Source organism: Mustelus asterias, chromosome 26 (genome assembly GCF_964213995.1).
Source record: "Mustelus asterias chromosome 26, sMusAst1.hap1.1, whole genome shotgun sequence".
Taxonomy (NCBI): domain Eukaryota; kingdom Metazoa; phylum Chordata; class Chondrichthyes; order Carcharhiniformes; family Triakidae; genus Mustelus; species Mustelus asterias.
Genome location: NC_135826.1, coordinates 5,617,319 through 5,634,165, shown reverse-complemented (window position 1 = coordinate 5,634,165; position 16,847 = coordinate 5,617,319). Strand labels below are relative to the sequence as shown.

The following is a 16,847-nucleotide window of genomic DNA, read 5'->3' as shown; positions in this document are numbered from 1 at the left end:
AACTCTTTCTTCCTTTCCCCAGTTTACTTTCTTGTTGAAGACCATTCCTGAGGTAGTTGTAGATCTTTGCTTTATTGCAGACCTTTCAACTTCCTGTCATTTCTGAATCATCACAGCCCTGACCTCCTTGTTTTACTGCAAGGTTGTAATTACCCAAATCCCCAGTGGATTTTAGTGCAGCTCTTGAATTTCTACTCATCTTGGCTACACCTCATAGCATTGCTTTCAACCTCTCAACATTTTGCAGAGGTCCGAGATAACTGTCCTGACAATCTGATGAAGGGTCATCTAGGCTTGAAACGTTGGCTCTATTCTCTCTCTCTCCACAGATGCTGTCAGCCAGCATTTTCTGTTTTTGTTTCCTATACTCTTTGGTACAAGTGAACAATCCCTCCAAAGATGTGCAGGTTGGGTTGATTGGCCATGCTAAATTACCCTAGTGTCAGGGGATCAGCAGGGTAAATATGTGAGGTTACGGGAGTAGGGCCTGGGTGGGATTGTGGTCAGTGCAGACTCGATGGGCTGAATGGCCTCCTCCTGCACTGTAGGGATTCTAATCTTCAGCCTCCTGGGTCTATTCCAATAAGTCTTGCACTTATCAATTTTCTTTGCCGTAATCACCCCTCTTATTTCCTGTTTTTTATATTGTTTTTCTCTGCTTGTCAGGATCAAACTTTGAGCCCATCAACATTCATATGAAGTGCAAATCATTTCAAATCTTAATAAGTTAGATAATTCCACAAAGAAAGTACCAATAATTATCCCTGAAGCAATGAAAGGGTGACTAGACTGAGGGCGGAATTTTCCCAAAAAATGGCAAAGTGTCAGGTTCTGACCGAAAACCGTTGTCTTTTTCCCCAGAGAAACAGGCAGGTTCTCTCTCCAGATCTCCAGCAACTTGGTCAAAAAAAACACATGGGGGTGTGTTTTGCACTGTCATCCTGAGGGATGGGGGCTAAAGCTCGACTCCACCGAGATCAGGGCACCATTTTTAAAGGGTGCCCCGATCTCAAATTGAGGTTAAAGACTCCCCCTCCTTCCCCAATCATTGCCAGATTTAGGGCATCAGAGCCCCCTCCCCCCACAATGCAGGCACACACCCCTCCCCCCAGCATAATGGGAAACCCTCAATGGAATAGAGGACCCACCACCCTGGCAGTGCCAATGCCAAGGCATTGCCCAGCATCCCTCACCACCTGGGGGCTATACTCACCTCACAAACCCTGAACGTGGTCATGACTGCTTTCCGTTTTCGGAAACCAGTAGTGATTCCTGACGCGGGGCGCGGGGGAAATAATCCTGCAAACCTGAAAGGCAAGATGTCTGCATATTTAAATATATAGTAATTGGGTCAATGCCTGCATTCTGAAAATCGCCCCCGAATCTAAACAATATACAAATATAAATGTTAGGAACAGGAGTAGACCACTCGGCCCCTCGAGCTTGCTCCGCCATTCAATAAGATCGTGGCTTCTCTGATTGTAAATGCAACCTCCCATTCCTGCCAACCCCCAATAACCTTTCACCCCCCCCCCCCTTTGTCTATCTAGCTCTGCCTTAAAAATATTCAGAGACTCTGCTTCCACTGCCTTTTGAGGAAGAGAGTTCCAGAGACTTTCTATTAATCTGCAGTTTGTAATAAATCTCTATTTAGTGGGTGTGCTCCTAGAAATTATTCTAGGAGTTCTCGGTCCGCTCAGCTGAAGGAAAATATAGATTGTTTTTAGTGCATCTCTACAGTTGAATGGATCATCCCTGTGTATATTTGTGTTAAAAAGAGATTGGGTTGGATTGCTAGAATTATCCTGAATGCTAAGAACAAAGAATTGTATTGATTTTCTTTTTTGTTACAGAAAGGAGAGATTCTCCCCTACACCGACCCCTCTGTCGTCTTCCTGTTCCTTGCAACGTTTGCTGTTGCGACTATCATGCAATGCTTCCTGATCAGCACCTTCTTCTCTGGAGCAAACCTAGCGGCTGCATGTGGAGGAATCATCTACTTCTCCCTCTACCTCCCCTACGTCCTGTGCGTGGCCTGGAGAGACTTTGTCTCTTACCCGCTCCAGATATTCGCGGTGAGTTTGATGGCATGATGCCACGAGGCTTCTGTTCTGGATGTATCCAAATGCTGTTCATTCTGGAATAAAAGTGTTGACACTGCATAGATTGGAGGAGGAAGGGAAGGCTGTGGGAGTTAAAGGGACCAGGCTGGGGTGGGGGGTGGGATGTCTGTGAGCCTCCCAGCTCATTGGGAGATGGTTTTTAATTGGCGGCTGTGCCCTCGACCCTAAACTTTGGAATTCTGGAAGCACTATGCCTTTAAGATCCACAAAGCCCAACTCTGCACCACTGATCTGCACTGCCACTCCTCCTTATGTGCAACCTGGTCGCTGGGGGTGGGTGGGGAAGGTGTTCTGCAGCTGAAGCTTCATTATAATATCCGAATGATGTAGAAATGACAGAATAGCACCACCTTTATGCCCATTCCTTATTGAATTATGGGAATACATTATGAGGTTATGGGAATAGGGCCGAGGTGGGATTGTGATCAGTACAGGCTCGATGGGTCCACCGGCCTCCTTCTGTACTGTAGAGATTCTATCATTCATTCATATAATTCAGCATCAAAGGTTGTTCAGAGATGAGCTGCTTACAGGAATATGTTTAGAGACCTAGAAAAAAGATTCACTGAACATTTTTTGACTTTTTATATCTCTTTAGTTGTCGGTTTGCACCATTTGTTTTCTCTTAATCCTCCGCTGTTATATCCATTTGTGGATGCCACACTTTAGGGAGGGTGTTAAGGTCTTGGAAAAGGTGCAGAGGAGATTTACCAGAATAATGTCTATACGAGAGACTTTTGCTATTTGGAGAGAAGCTGGGATTGCTGTGTTTCCGGCAGAGGACAGGAGGGATGCAAAACTAGAATGGGCTTGATGGAGTAGACGAGGAGGAACGATATCTACTGGTAGGAGAGCTAGTAACCAGAAGAGAAATGAAGATGAACGCAAAATACTGTGGATGCTGGAATCTGAAACAAAAACAGAAAAGTGCCAGAAAATTTCAGCAGGTCTGACAGCATCCGTGGAGAGAGAATTGAGCCAATGTTTCGAGTCTAGATGACCCTTCATCAGAGCTGCCTGGCGAAAGGTCATCCAGACTTGAAACATTGGCTCTATTCTCTCTCCATAGATGCTGTCAGACCTGCTGAGATTTTCCAGCATTTTTCTGGGAAATGAAGATAATTGCCAGAAGGGGGATGAGGGAAACAGTTTCTTTTTAAAAACGGAGTTCTGATCATTCAGGCTTAGACAAAGAAAGAGATGGAGTCTTGGCAAGGGAGTGGAATTTGTGGCTGGGCCCAACTCTTTTTTTTAAATTTAAAACTTTTTTTGGAATGTTTGCGGGACCTTTAAATTTTTTGTGTGGCCGTTCACAAGGCAAACTTGAAGGGGTCAACTTGTGTACAGTATGTGCGGAAACCTCTGGGTCAGTACACAACTGCTCACTTGGAAGGACAGGAGCCGAGGACAATGGGTGCGATGTGGGATGAGAGTAATAATTCCACCCTGTTCTATCAAACATTCCAAAGCTTGGTATATAGCACAGGGAGAAAGTAAATCTCCCTCTACTTCACTTCAACTATGTATCTCACTCCAGATGCCAAACTTTGTATCAGTATGACAATTTTCTATTACCCCTCCAGCTGTCCTGTGTCCTCTCCAAGTAAGATTGCTGTTTTGAGCTACTATTAGAGCAATTTTTAAACTGTAGCCTAAACTGGCACAGGGTGTGAGGCCTTTCAAACTAGTAGATATAGGGAAACTTTCTACTCGTTAGTTTGGGATTAAAGCCAGTTCCAAGAGAGGAAAAGGTGGTCTATAATCACCCTTGCGATTCACTTTTCCGCTGCATATGCCATTAGGTTTCTGTGTGCTGAAAATACCTGCTAATATCAAAACCGAGCTTTGGTTAATGGATATTGAATAATAAATGACATGACTCATTTTGATCTAGGAATAAAATAGACTGCCTGAATATAGGGTGAGCAATTTCCATCAATGTTGCCTCCATCCCAACTTAATCATGTTATTACAAGTGATGAGGAAATGGCTTTGTATTGAACACAGGAAAAAGTGAACCTATTCCAGGCCTAGCGTTCCAAATTTCCATCCAATTTGCACTCCAGCTTGACAAAGATTTTGGTTCTATGAAATTGCTCAGTTTGGAGCCGTATCCAGCTATGGGCCAGCAGTCCCTCGGATTGGTTGCATTAAGGGAGACACTAAAGCATGGCCAAGGAGAGGTGGTAAATCAAAACATAATGGTTACTCATAGAGTCATAGAGGTTTACAGCATGGAAACAGGCCCTTCGGCCCAACTATCCATGCCGCCCTTTTTTTTTTAAACCCCTAAGCTAATCCCAATTGCCCACATTTGGCCCATATCCCTCTATATCCATCATACCCATGTAACTATCCAAATGCTTTTTAAAAGACAAAATTGTACCCGCCTCTACTACTACCTCTGGCACCTTATTCCAGACACTCACCACCCTCTGTGTGAAAAAATTGCTCCTCTGGACACTTTTGTATCTCTCCTCTCTCACCTTTAAACCTATGCCCTCTAGTTTTAGACTCCCCTGCCTTTGGGAAAAGATATTGACTATCTAGCTGATCTGTGCCTCTCGTTATTTTCTAGACCTCTATAAGATCACCCCTCAGCCTCCTACGCTCCAGAGAAAAAAGTCCCAGTCTATTCAGCCTCTCCTTATAACGCAATCCATCAAGTCCCAGTAGCATCCTAGTAAATCTTTTCTGCACTCTTTCTAGTTTAATAATATCCTTTCTATAATAGGGTGACCAGAATTGCACACAGTATTCCAAGTGTGGCCTTACCAATGTCTTGTACAATTTCAACAAGACGTCCCAACTCCTGTATTCAATGTTCTGACCGATGAAACCAAGCCCAGGTTACTGTCAAAGATGGGATGCAAACAAGAAGGCTGAAGATTGTGGAGGACAGAAAGACTGAAAGTGGAGGAGTTCCACAGTTTTGAAAGTAAGCTGCAAGGGATGCATCAAAACTTAGGCCAACTCAAAGTAACAATTGCAGGATTCAGTGCTAAAGATAAAGGAACAGCTAATGAGCTAAGAATTGTAATTTAAGAACTGGAACAAGATGAAAAAGTGTTGTTATACAAAGCTGATTTCTGACAGCAGTGGATTCAAGGCGGCATGGTGGTTAGCACTGCTGCCTCACAGCGCCAGGGTCCCAGGTTCAATTCCGGCCTCGGGTCACTGTCTGTGTGGAGTTTGCACATTCTCCCGTGTCTGCGTGGGTTTCCTTCGGGTGCTCCAGTTTCATCCCACAGTCCACAGATGTTAGGTTGATTGGCCATGCTAAATTGACCCTAGTGTCACGGATTAGCAGGGTAAATGTGTGGGGTTACGGGGAATAGGGTCTGGGTGGGATTGTGCTCGGTACAGACTCGATAGGCTGAATGGCCTCCTTCTGTGCTGTAGGAATTCTACGATTCTAAGAAATTAGATATCGCTCTTGGGACTAAAGGGATCAAGGGATATGGGGGAAAGGAGTGAATCAGGGTATTGAATTTTATGATCAGTCATGATGATAATGAATGGCAGAGTAGGCTCGAAGGGCCAAATGGTCTACTCCTGCTTCTAGTTGCTATGATTAAGACGAGATAGATAGTTACACTCTTGGCTTGATTTTAAACTTCTAGGACCAGATTAGGAGTTGGTTGGGTGCTAAAAATAATCCTGCCGTCCATCATGCTGGCTCACTGGTTCTATCCTGGTCCTGGGATTTCCTTAGAGATGGGAAGCCATCTCATACAGTGGATAACTGGCATGGCTCGTTAAGAGCCTATTGAGGCTGATTTAGAATTTTCTAGTTGTCCTCCCCGCAGTGATACCGGCCAGTTTAGCTGCTTAGAAGCAATCTCCCAGTGGCAGACCACATGGGCAAGGGCTGCAGGTGGGCATATAGACCCTACCTGCCTGACGGCAGGAGCAGCTATAGGTCACCCTGTACAGGGGCACACCCACCCCACAGTGGTGACTGAACTGCAAGATAAATTTATTTAAAAATTAAGTTGGAGAAAGATGTCTTGTCCTTTCTCTCACTTGCCCCCTGTTGCAGTCGGCCAACTTTGACCCTGCAAGGGGAAGTCCACAATAATTGACCATTCTTGTGACAATCGGGGCCTGTGATTATTCTACCCCATGAACAGGTTCTGGTTCCGGAAACAGCCACAACTTCTTTCCCATCATCACATGCAAAATGTTGCCCTTCATTTCTGGGCTAGAATTGATTAGGATGGGATTAAGACTCTGATTTGACTTAATTTGTGGTTTATTCAAATATTACATTGGATTAAGTGGGCTATGATGGATTAAGTCTAAGGTTAGAATTGGGGTTAAGTCTTGATTTTCAAAGAACAGTACAGCACAGGAAACAGGCCCTTTGGCCCTCCAGTGGGGTCTCCAGGCTAGAGTTTGTTAGATTCTATTCTATTGCAATAAATGTCTGGTTAGAGTTGGTTCATCCAATGTTCAAACTGATGACAAGATAGATATTGGGGTTGACTCTTGAGTTAGAATCAGTTAGTATCTGGTTGTAGCTGATTAGTCTCATTTTAGAATTTGTTAAACCCTGCTGTGTTGTATGGATAAAATATTGGAAATATATATCATCTGACGAGGAAGTCAGTATATATTTGCAACAAATGGTTATCTATTTTTCTGCTGAAGCAACTCATGCATAGTGCATTTTGTCTGTGCTGGGTCTCTGCGAGAGGAACTCAGCAAATCCCACTCTCCTGGCCTTTCCTCAGAGCCCTTCAATTTTTATCTGTTCATTTTTGCCCTTTTCGTAGCCATAATTGAATTGACCTCCACTACACTCTCCAGCAGTGCATTCCAGATCCCAAACATTCACAGCGTCAAAGAAAAACCCTCATGTCACCATTGTGATTCTTTTGCCAACCGTTTTAAATCTCTGGTCCTCTCATTCTCAAACCTCTTGCTCTCTGCTGAGATCCCCCTTGATTTTCAACTTCCCAACCAAATCTCCTGTGGGCCATCTCTTCCCCAAGGAGAACAACTCCAGCTTTTCCAATCTATGCACATACCTGAAGTCCCTCACCTCCTGGAACAATTCTTGTATGTCTTTTTTGCACCCTCTTTAAAGCATTCACGCTTGTCTAAAGTGCAGTATCCAGAATTGGACACACTACACCAGCTGAGGCCAATATGTTGTTTTGCAAATGTTTCTTCTAACCTGCTTGGTTTTGTAGCTTGTGCCCCTTTTTATAAAGCCCAGGATGACTTGTTAAATTACCTTTCTCAACCTGCCCTGCTTTGCACATATACTCCCAATTTTCTCCCTTCCTTCAACTCCTTTAGAATTGTACCCTGTTTAATATTGTGCCTTTTTGCTCTTCATACTAGAATAAATTAAATTAAATTAAATTTTGTTCCATCTATTCCACCAACCAAGTCTACCACTATCCTCCTTCCAGTTCACAATACTGCCAAGTTTTGTGACATCTGCAAATTTTGAAATTATGCCCTGCACACCCAAGTCTTAGTCATGAAGATATGTCAGGAAAAACAGTGGTCCGATTGCTGACGCCTCAAGAACTTATTTGTATATCTTCTCTCAGTCTGAAAAACAACAGTTCACCACTACTATTTGCTGTCATTGTGCCAACCAGCATTTATACTGTTGCTGTCTCTTTTATTCCATGGACTTTGACTTTGCTGATGGGCCAATTATGGGACACTTTATCAAATACCTTTTTTAGAAGCCCATGGATACTGCATCACCGCATTCTTCTCATCGACCTTTTCTTAACCCATTAAAAAATTAACTTATTAACACTATTTGCCATGAGCAAAACCACACTGGCTCTCTATTATTAATCCATATTTGTTCGAGTGATTCATATTTGCCTAAGATTGTTGTTACTCAGATCATTCCCACCACTGAGGTTAGACTGGCCTGTAGTTGCTGGGTTTATTCTTGCACCCATTTCTGAACAAGGGTGTAACACCTACAATCTCTCAGTCCCCTGACACCACCCCTGTATCTAAGGAAGATTGGAAAATTATGGCCAGTGCCTCTAATTTCCATCCTGCCTTCCTTCAGCATCCTCCCTTCCCTCAGCATCCTCCCATGCATCCCATCCATTCCCAGCCTTTCCAATACCTCCCCTTTTCTAAATTTGTAAATAACATGAGTAATATTTGAACTGTTACTCAGAACATATCATACCATGGTCTTTGGCACAAACACAAGCTAACTGTATAATAATTTAGAATATCAAAGAACAAAGAACAATACAGCACAGGAACAGGCCCTTCGGCCCTCCAAGCCCGCGCCGCTCCCTGGTCCAAACTAGACCATTCTTTTGTATCCCTCCATTCCCACTCCGTTCATATGGCTGTCTAGATAAGTCTTAAACATTCCCAGTGTGTCCGCCTCCACCATCTTGCCTGGCAGCGCATTCCAGGCCCCCACCACCCTCTGTGTAAAATATATCCGTCTGATATCTGTGTTAAACCTCCCCCCCTTCACCTTGAACCTATGACCCCTCGTGAACGTCACCACCGACCTGGGGAAAAGCTTCCCACCGTTCACCCTATCTATGCCTTTCATAATTTTATACACCTCTATTAAGTCTCCCCTCATCCTCCGTCTTTCCAGGGAAAACAACCCCAGTTTACCCAATCTCTCCTCGTAACTAAGCCCCTCCATACCAGGTAACATCCTGGTAAACCTCCTCTGTACTCTCTCCAAAGCCTCCACGTCCTTCTGGTAGTGTGGCGACCAGAACTGGACGCAGTATTCCAGATGCGGCCGAACCAACGTTCTATACATCTGCAACATCAGACCCCAACTTTTATACTCTATGCCCCGTCCTATAAAGGCAAGCATGCCATATGCCTTCTTCACCACCTTCTCCACCTGTGACGTCACTTTCAAGGATCTGTGGACTTGCACACCCAGGTCCCTCTGCGTATCTACACCCTTTATGGTTCTGCCATTTATCGTATAGCTCCTCCCTACATTATTTCTACCAAAATGCATCACTTCGCATTTATCAGGATTGAACTCCATCTGCCATTTCTTTGCCCAAATTTCCAGCCTATCTATATCCTTCTGTAGCTTCTGACAATGCTCCTTATTATCTGCAAGTCCTGCCAATTTTGTGTCGTCCGCAAACTTACTGATCACCCCAGTTACACCTTCTTCCAGATCGTTTATATAAATCACAAACAGCAGAGGTCCCAATACAGAGCCCTGCGGAACACCACTAGTCACAGGCCTCCAGCCCGAAAAAGACCCTTCCACTACCACCCTCTGTCTTCTGTGACCAAGCCAGTTCTCCACCCATCTAGCCACCTCCCCCTTTATCCCATGAGATCCACCCTTTTTCACCAGCCTACCACGAGGGACTTTGTCAAACGCTTTACTAAAGTCCATATAGACGACATCCACGGCCCTTCCCTCGTCAACCATTTTGGTCACTTCTTCAAAAAACTCCACCAGGTTAGTGAGGCATGACCTCCCTCTCACAAAACCATGCTGACTATCGTTAATGAGTTTATTCCTTTCTAAATGCGCATACATCCTATCTCTAAGAATCTTCTCCAACAACTTCTCCACCACGGACGTCAAGCTCACCGGCCTATAATTACCCGGGTTATCCTTCCTACCCTTCTTAAATAACGGGACCACATTAGCTATCCTCCAATCCTCTGGGACCTCACCTGCGTCCAGTGACGAGACAAAGATTTGCGTCAGAGGCCCAGCGATTTCATCTCTCGTCTCCCTGAGCAGCCTTGGATAGATTCCATCAGGCCCTGGGGATTTGTCAGTCTTTAAATTCTCTAACAAACCTAACACTTCCTCCTTTGTAATGGAGATTTTCTCCAACGGTTCAATACTCCCCTCCGAGACACTCCCAGTCAACACATCCCTCTCCTTTGTGAATACCGACGCAAAGTATTCATTTAGGATCTCCCCTACTTCTTTGGGCTCCAAGCATAATTCCCCAGTTTTGTCCCTGAGAGGTCCGATTTTTTCCCTGACAACCCTTTTGTTCCTAACATATGAATAAAATGCCTTGGGATTCTCCTTAATCCTGTCTGCCAAGAACATTTCGTGACCCCTTTTTGCTCTTCTAATTCCCCGTTTGAGTTCTTTCCTACTTTCTTTGTACTCCTCCAGAGCTCCCTCCGTTTTTAGCTGCCTGGACCTACCATACGCCTCTCTTTTCTTTTTGACCAGTCCCTCAATTTCCCTGGTTATCCACGGTTCTCGAATCCTACCCTTCCTATCCTTCTTTTTAACAGGCTCTTTGATATCTTTGAATTTAGAACTTTGGCTTTCATGTTTTGTAACCTACTAATTTTTAACTCTGGTCCTCTAAATTTTGGAGTTCTGTCCAACAAGATCCTTTGTTTGGTGTGGAGTAGCATGACTCTTGGGTGTCATTTGCTTTCAGTAATAGTATCACTAAGATATATCTGCATCATGCAAGTTAAAGGAAAAAAATTTGAAAACAAATGCAGCTATTCGCAATCAAGATCTACAATTCCAAAGAACTTGAGGTCACTGGGAGGAGGTTAAGTAGACTCAACTCTTCCCCCAAGGAACTGAAGCATCTTGTACCCTGGCTACTATCAGTTTTATGCCAAAAATTCTACAGATCCATGATTGAGCATAAATATAGATCAACGTAGATGAATTTCCATGTATTTCTGAATTTCCTTTTTTCCATTAAGAGGACAGTAAAACCAGTAAACGTGCGTGCAAGATCTCATATACCCTATTACCCAGCCTGGGATAGATGTCATCTGGAGCTTGATACAGGACCAGTCTCCCTGTCAAGTGCCCAGAGGAAAGAGAAAGCAATAAAATGGAGATGTTGTCCTAATTTTCCTTGCAGTCTTCCACTTACCAACTCCCCACAGAAGCATTGCTTTAATTAGAAAGTGAGCAGAGTGTGACACAATAAACCTGCATCTTGTTCTAGATTCGACAGACAGGGGAAGCAGCCACTCTGCATCGACCCTGTCACACCCTCTCAAAATCTACGTTTCAATGAGATCACTTTATTAACCCAGCAGCAGGCAGGAGGGCTCGCTATGCTGGGAGAGCGTGCAAGCCCATGCAGAGTTGCTTGCCGGCGAGGTGGACCTGTTCCTGGCCAGATGGCATCAGAAAGGGGCAGCCTGCTGAGAGCCACCCCATGCCCTTGCTGCCAACTCCACTACCCTGTGAATCCCCTCCCACCATCACTCCCCAGAGGCCTGTGTTTATTCACAATCCTAGGCCTCAGTTGGCTGCAGTACCAGCATCAGCCACCACCTCTGGTGACACTACTGTTCAATAGAGATGCCAGCCTCTGGCTGGCATTCTTGGCAGGTGGGACATCTCCCATCCAACCCCTCCCCCCCCTCACCCCTTCGGGGGTCCTTGATCTGGAGGTAGGCTTGCGATTGCCCTGTCAAATACCTGAGTGGCAGCAAGCCTTACCAAAAAAGAGGCATGTGGCTCTCACCAGCTCTCCATTAATCACCTTTCATCAGAGTTGGGGAAAGTTAGAAATGTACAACATTTGAAACAGGTGAAATGTACAGCGCTGAAGTTTCCAAGTCTCTGACATGCTTCAGATACAGTTGCTTGGGATCTCATTGGTCTCCACCAACTCCCCCACATGACACTTTGCTTGCTCTATCTTCCCTATCTAACCAAAAGTTAATTAAGGGTTTTATTTACTTGATATTTTTAGCTTATTCGCTTTTAGTCATTGATTTTCCATGAAAGTGATACAGTTTCCTACTCTTAATTTAAGCTACTGGCCTAGCTTAAACAGCAAAGCATGGTAATATTCACCAGCCAATTACCTGCCCACTGCGCCATAACGTCATTCTGATAGTGTCCTCCTCTGTAATGGCATTTCCGAGGCAGCAGTCCTGTTATTCTGAAATCTGGCTAATCCAACAGTGACGTATCAAATCCTGTGAAAGACCAAAGAAAACAATAATAGGTTACATACTTCTTCTTCGCTCTAAGGGAGCAAGTATGCATGTTTTCAAAAATAAATCAATCCCCTCTGGGATATTTGTTTTTTTGGGGGGAATTTTGTTCGGCCCTCAACAGAACTTGTCAGTCCTCAGCTGACGGGAATCCTGTTGGATCTGAATAGAATTCCCAGAAATGTCTCCAGGTACATCAGCAAGAACTTGGGCCAAAGGTAACCAGGCCCGAAACCCAGCAGATTGAGGTTCTATCCCATATTGTCCCTCGGGTCATCCATCCCCACTCTTCCCAGGCTTGATGCCCAAACTAAATCCTTGTGGAAAAATAAATGACCTTGAGAAGTCATTTTTAAAAGGAATTCAAACTCCCTGACATGAACTGAAAGAATTGTACCACAGGGTTAGGGTTAAACAAAAGCCTATAAATTAAACAGTAAAACAAAGCTACTAAGTTCTAGGTATTATTTGAACTTGAATTCTAATAGTGTTCATTTGAGATTTTAACCATTTAGGAGACAGTTTGGTGAAGTAACTCAGGAAATCTTTAAGTTGTAGATTTATACTTCTCAAAGACCGGGTGGGATTTGACTAGCATACTATGGCTCCTGTTCCCTGGTTCAGCCTTGGGTGTAGGTTGACACTCAGGGTGGGATTTTCCAGCCATGCTTGTCCCAAGGCTGGAAATTCCGCCCGAGGTCAACGGACCTTTGCATAGTCCGCCAATTTTTTTGTCCCGCCCACTACAATTTCTGTGGTGGGCGGAACGGGAAAATTTCGCCCTCAGTCTCTCTTCTCTCCCGGTAACTTCTGCTTCCCTGCAGCACGGTGGCACAGTGGTTAGCACTGCTGTCTCACAGTGCCAGGCATCTGGGTACAATTCCTGGCTTTGATCACTGTCTGTGCAGAATTAGCACATTCTCCCTGTGTCTGCATGCTCCGGTTTCCTCCCACACTCTAAAGATGTTCAGGTTAGGTGGATTGGCCATGTTAGATTGCCCCTTAGTGTCCCAGGATGCATAGGTTAGAGGGATTAGCGGGGTAAATATGTGGGGTGACGGGGTTAGGGCCTGGGTGGGATTATGGTCAGTACAGACTCAATGGACTGAATGGCCTCCTTCTGCACTGCAGTGTTTTTATGATTCTATGAACTGCACAACCTGGTCACTACAAGCTGCTGCTTATTAACCAATTCCAAACCACAGCTTAATGATATTACATTCTGATTGGCCTAAATGAGGTGAGGTTAATTTTTAATTGGTGTAAGGGTTGCAAGATCAATCTGTGATTGCTCTAGGTGGACATGATCAGTTTCTCATTGGTTTTCTCAAGAACGATGGTCATCTGTTGATGTAATCTCCCACTGTCTTCCCCCCCCCCGCCAAACCCCCAAACCCTCTAAGATATCAGTTACTTGTGGGACCAACCCTCTCCTTATTAAAGTTTGTTTCTGTTCTTGTTTTGTCTGAGCAAAAAGTCACAAGAGTGTTTTGTGATATCTTCCTTGCCCAGTTGTTCAGGATGGGGGAAATATGCTATCATGTTCTCGTGATTGACATCTTAAACTCATCGTCACAGACTTTGTTTAGTTGGTATTAAATCAGAGCCTTATCAATGACTGTTTTGAGGCACCATTTGAAGATTAATGTTACTTCTCTCTGTGGTTGCTTGGAATGAGTTACTTTTAAAACGGTGGTAAAGTTGCTTGTAATCCTTAACTTGTGAACTTAATCAATTCTGCAATTCGCTAACTCTATAATTCTCTGAATTTTAATATTGGTTAGTTGAATGTGTTGTGTGATATTTGATACAATCACTTTCAAACATTGATTTATATGTATTTCATGTAGGCTGTGTGTAATTTCTGTAATTTTGCTGTATTTTTCATTGGCTTATAACAAACACTGACAGATACACCAGAAACGTACTAGAGCAAAGTAGTTCTCTCAGAAAAGCACATTGATAAGCGCCTTTTAATGAAGTTCTACATGACATGCTGATGTCTATAGACCAATTAGACATCGGGACTGATGAATCCATGTTCCCAGACATTGCATGCTGTCTTATCTCTAATCTTATCTTAATTCCAAACTTACAAAATCAAAAATGGTTACGTGCTGTGAAATAGTGACTTATTTTAAGCATCACAAGTTAAATGACACTAATTTAGTGAACAAGACTTTGTTTTAACAATTGTTTTTCTTTGCACAATATGATATTGAGTTAGAGAATGGAGGTGATAATTTAAATGCCAGCGAGATGGATGGTTTCAATAGTTGCTCAACCTTGAGGCTTTGCTTAACGGCTATATTATATTTTCTCCTGTCAAGTTTGAGTGTGATGTGCTAATATCCCAGAATTCAGCATGAAACCATATTTGATTGACATACATTGATTAGCTGACTAATTCCATAACTCGACTACAAACTACTTATAAATAATTATCAAAATTAAGTTTTCCTACATAACAACGCTATATTTCAAAAGTTCACATTCTGTAAGGCTGAAAATCTCAACACCAAACTCCCCTTTCTACTTTTATTTCCATTCCAAAAGTCCCCCTCTGCTTTACAGAGTCTTGAAGTTTCCTTAATTTCTCCTGAAAACAGCTCTCAGAAATTCACTTTAATTCTCCAAGGTATGAGATTCTTTGGGATTATTCCACCTATACCAGCTGGGCAACCCTCCAATTCCTAAGCACCTTGCAATTGTGGGCATCTCAGCTCAACCTACTTCTTTCTTCTTGGTAACTCCAAAATCAGGAAATGCCCCATGATTTCTGATAGCCCTTTGCTACCAGTCAGTAAATCCCTGGCAGATTTCTCTCTCCCCATGGCAATGTGGCACACCTGGGATGTTCCAAATAGATTTCAACTAGTTAACTTCAATTCCCAGACTTTCCCTTTGTTCTGGGAAACCACATGAATAATTTAAATCCCTTCTGAAGACAATTGTAACCATCCTGTTTCCACCCCCAAAACGCACAAAGGGGCCACCTAACGTTTTCACACTTCCAACTCTGACCTTATTAGACAAGCACAGGGCATCCTTTGAATTTCAATTACTTTAGGTCTGTTTACCAGCCTTCCAAGCCATTACCTCACCCGTACAAACTTCTATCCCACTAAAGGTTATGCTACTAAAATATATGGATCATGAAATTGGACATTTTTGCCATAAATTTTGATATTTTCAAAGAGATTAGTGAGCAAAATTAAAGCTCATGGTATTGGAGACAATGTATTGATGTGGATAGAGAACTGGTTGGCAGACAGGAAGCAGAGAGTGGGAATAAATTGATTCTTATCAGAGTAGCAGGCAGTGACTAGTGGGATACCCCATGGTTCAGTGCTGGGATGCCAGCTGTTCACAATGTACATTAATGATTTGGATGAAGGAATTGAATGCAATATCACCAAATTTTCAGACGACACTAAGCTAGGTGGCAGTGTGTATGTTAGGAAGATGCTAAGAGGCTGCAGGGTGACTTGGACAGGCTAACAAATACTTGGCAAATGCAATACAATGTGGGTAAATGTGAAGTTATCCACTTTGGTGGCAAAAACAGGAAGGAAGATTATTATCTAAATGGTGGCAATTTAGAAGAAGGGGAAGCGTAATGTGATCTGGGTGTCATGGTGGAACAGTCGCTGAAAGTTGGCATGTAGGTACAGCGGACAGTGAGGAAAGCTAATGGCATGCTGGCCTTCCTAGCAAGAGGAGTTGAGAATAGTAAGATTGTCTTGCTGCAGTTATACTGAGCCTTAGTGAGGCCACATCTTAAGCATTGTGTGCAGTTTTGGTCTCCTAGTCTGAGGAAGGATTCTTGTTATTGAGGGAGTCCAGTGAAGGTTCACCAGACTGATTCCTGGAATGGCAGGACTGACATATAAAGAAAGACTGGATCGACTGGTACTCACTGGAATTTAGAAGAATGAGAGGGGATCTCATAGAAACATATAAAATCCTGATGGGACTGGACAGGAAGAATGTTCCCGATGTCCAGAACTAGGGGTCACAGTATAAGAATAAGGGGTAAGCCATTCAAGACTGAGGTGAGGGAGAACTTCTTCACTCAGTTGTGAACCTGTGGAATTCTCTACCACAGAAAGCTGTTGGGGACAATAGATATGTTGAAGAGGGAGCTGGACGTGGCCCTTGTGGCTGAAGGGATCATGAGCTATGGAGAGAAAGCAGTGAGTGGGATACTAAGAGTGCGTGATCAGCCGTGATCATGTTGAATGGTGTGCAGACTCAAAGGGCCGAATGGCCTACTCCACCTATTTTCTATGTTTGATTTACCAGGAGTTTCCTCATACTCTTGGGTTTAAAAAGTGTGTTTGATGGTTTCTGAACTCCCTTGTGTCTTTGCTTACAGAGCCTGTTATCTCCAGTTGCGTTTGGATTTGGATGCGAATATTTCTCTCTCTATGAGGAACAAGGAGTTGGTGTTCAGTGGTTCAACCTTGTCTCCAGCCCCGTAGAAGGTGACCCATACAACTTTACTACTTCCATCCTCCTCATGCTGCTGGACGCTGTCCTCTATAGCATTGCCGCATGGTACATTGAAGCAGTGTTTCCAGGTAATTATTTACTTTATCAAGTTACATTATGGTGAAAGAGCAATGCCAATGTCACCCTGACTGAATAATGACAAATACATTACACAAATTTCACCAATTTGTTTACCTTTGGATCAGTGAAAATCCATTTTGAAACATTTCATCCAGAGAAATGTTTCTGATGAATCGTGTCAGAATGTTGTACAGAGCA

The 16,847-nt window shown here is 43.5% G+C and overlaps 1 protein-coding gene across 1 annotated transcript in view; it reads left to right on the top strand.

Annotated features, from left to right (window-relative positions):
* The window catches only part of LOC144479438 (phospholipid-transporting ATPase ABCA1-like), a 174,324-nt gene that overhangs the window by 80,803 nt on the left and 76,674 nt on the right, over nucleotides 1–16,847 (top strand). Inside the window, exons 16-17 of the mRNA XM_078198097.1 lie at nucleotides 1,854–2,075; nucleotides 16,453–16,657. Of these exons, the coding sequence (XP_078054223.1) occupies nucleotides 1,854–2,075; nucleotides 16,453–16,657 (427 nt within the window). The remainder of the gene's footprint in view (nucleotides 1–1,853; nucleotides 2,076–16,452; nucleotides 16,658–16,847) is intronic.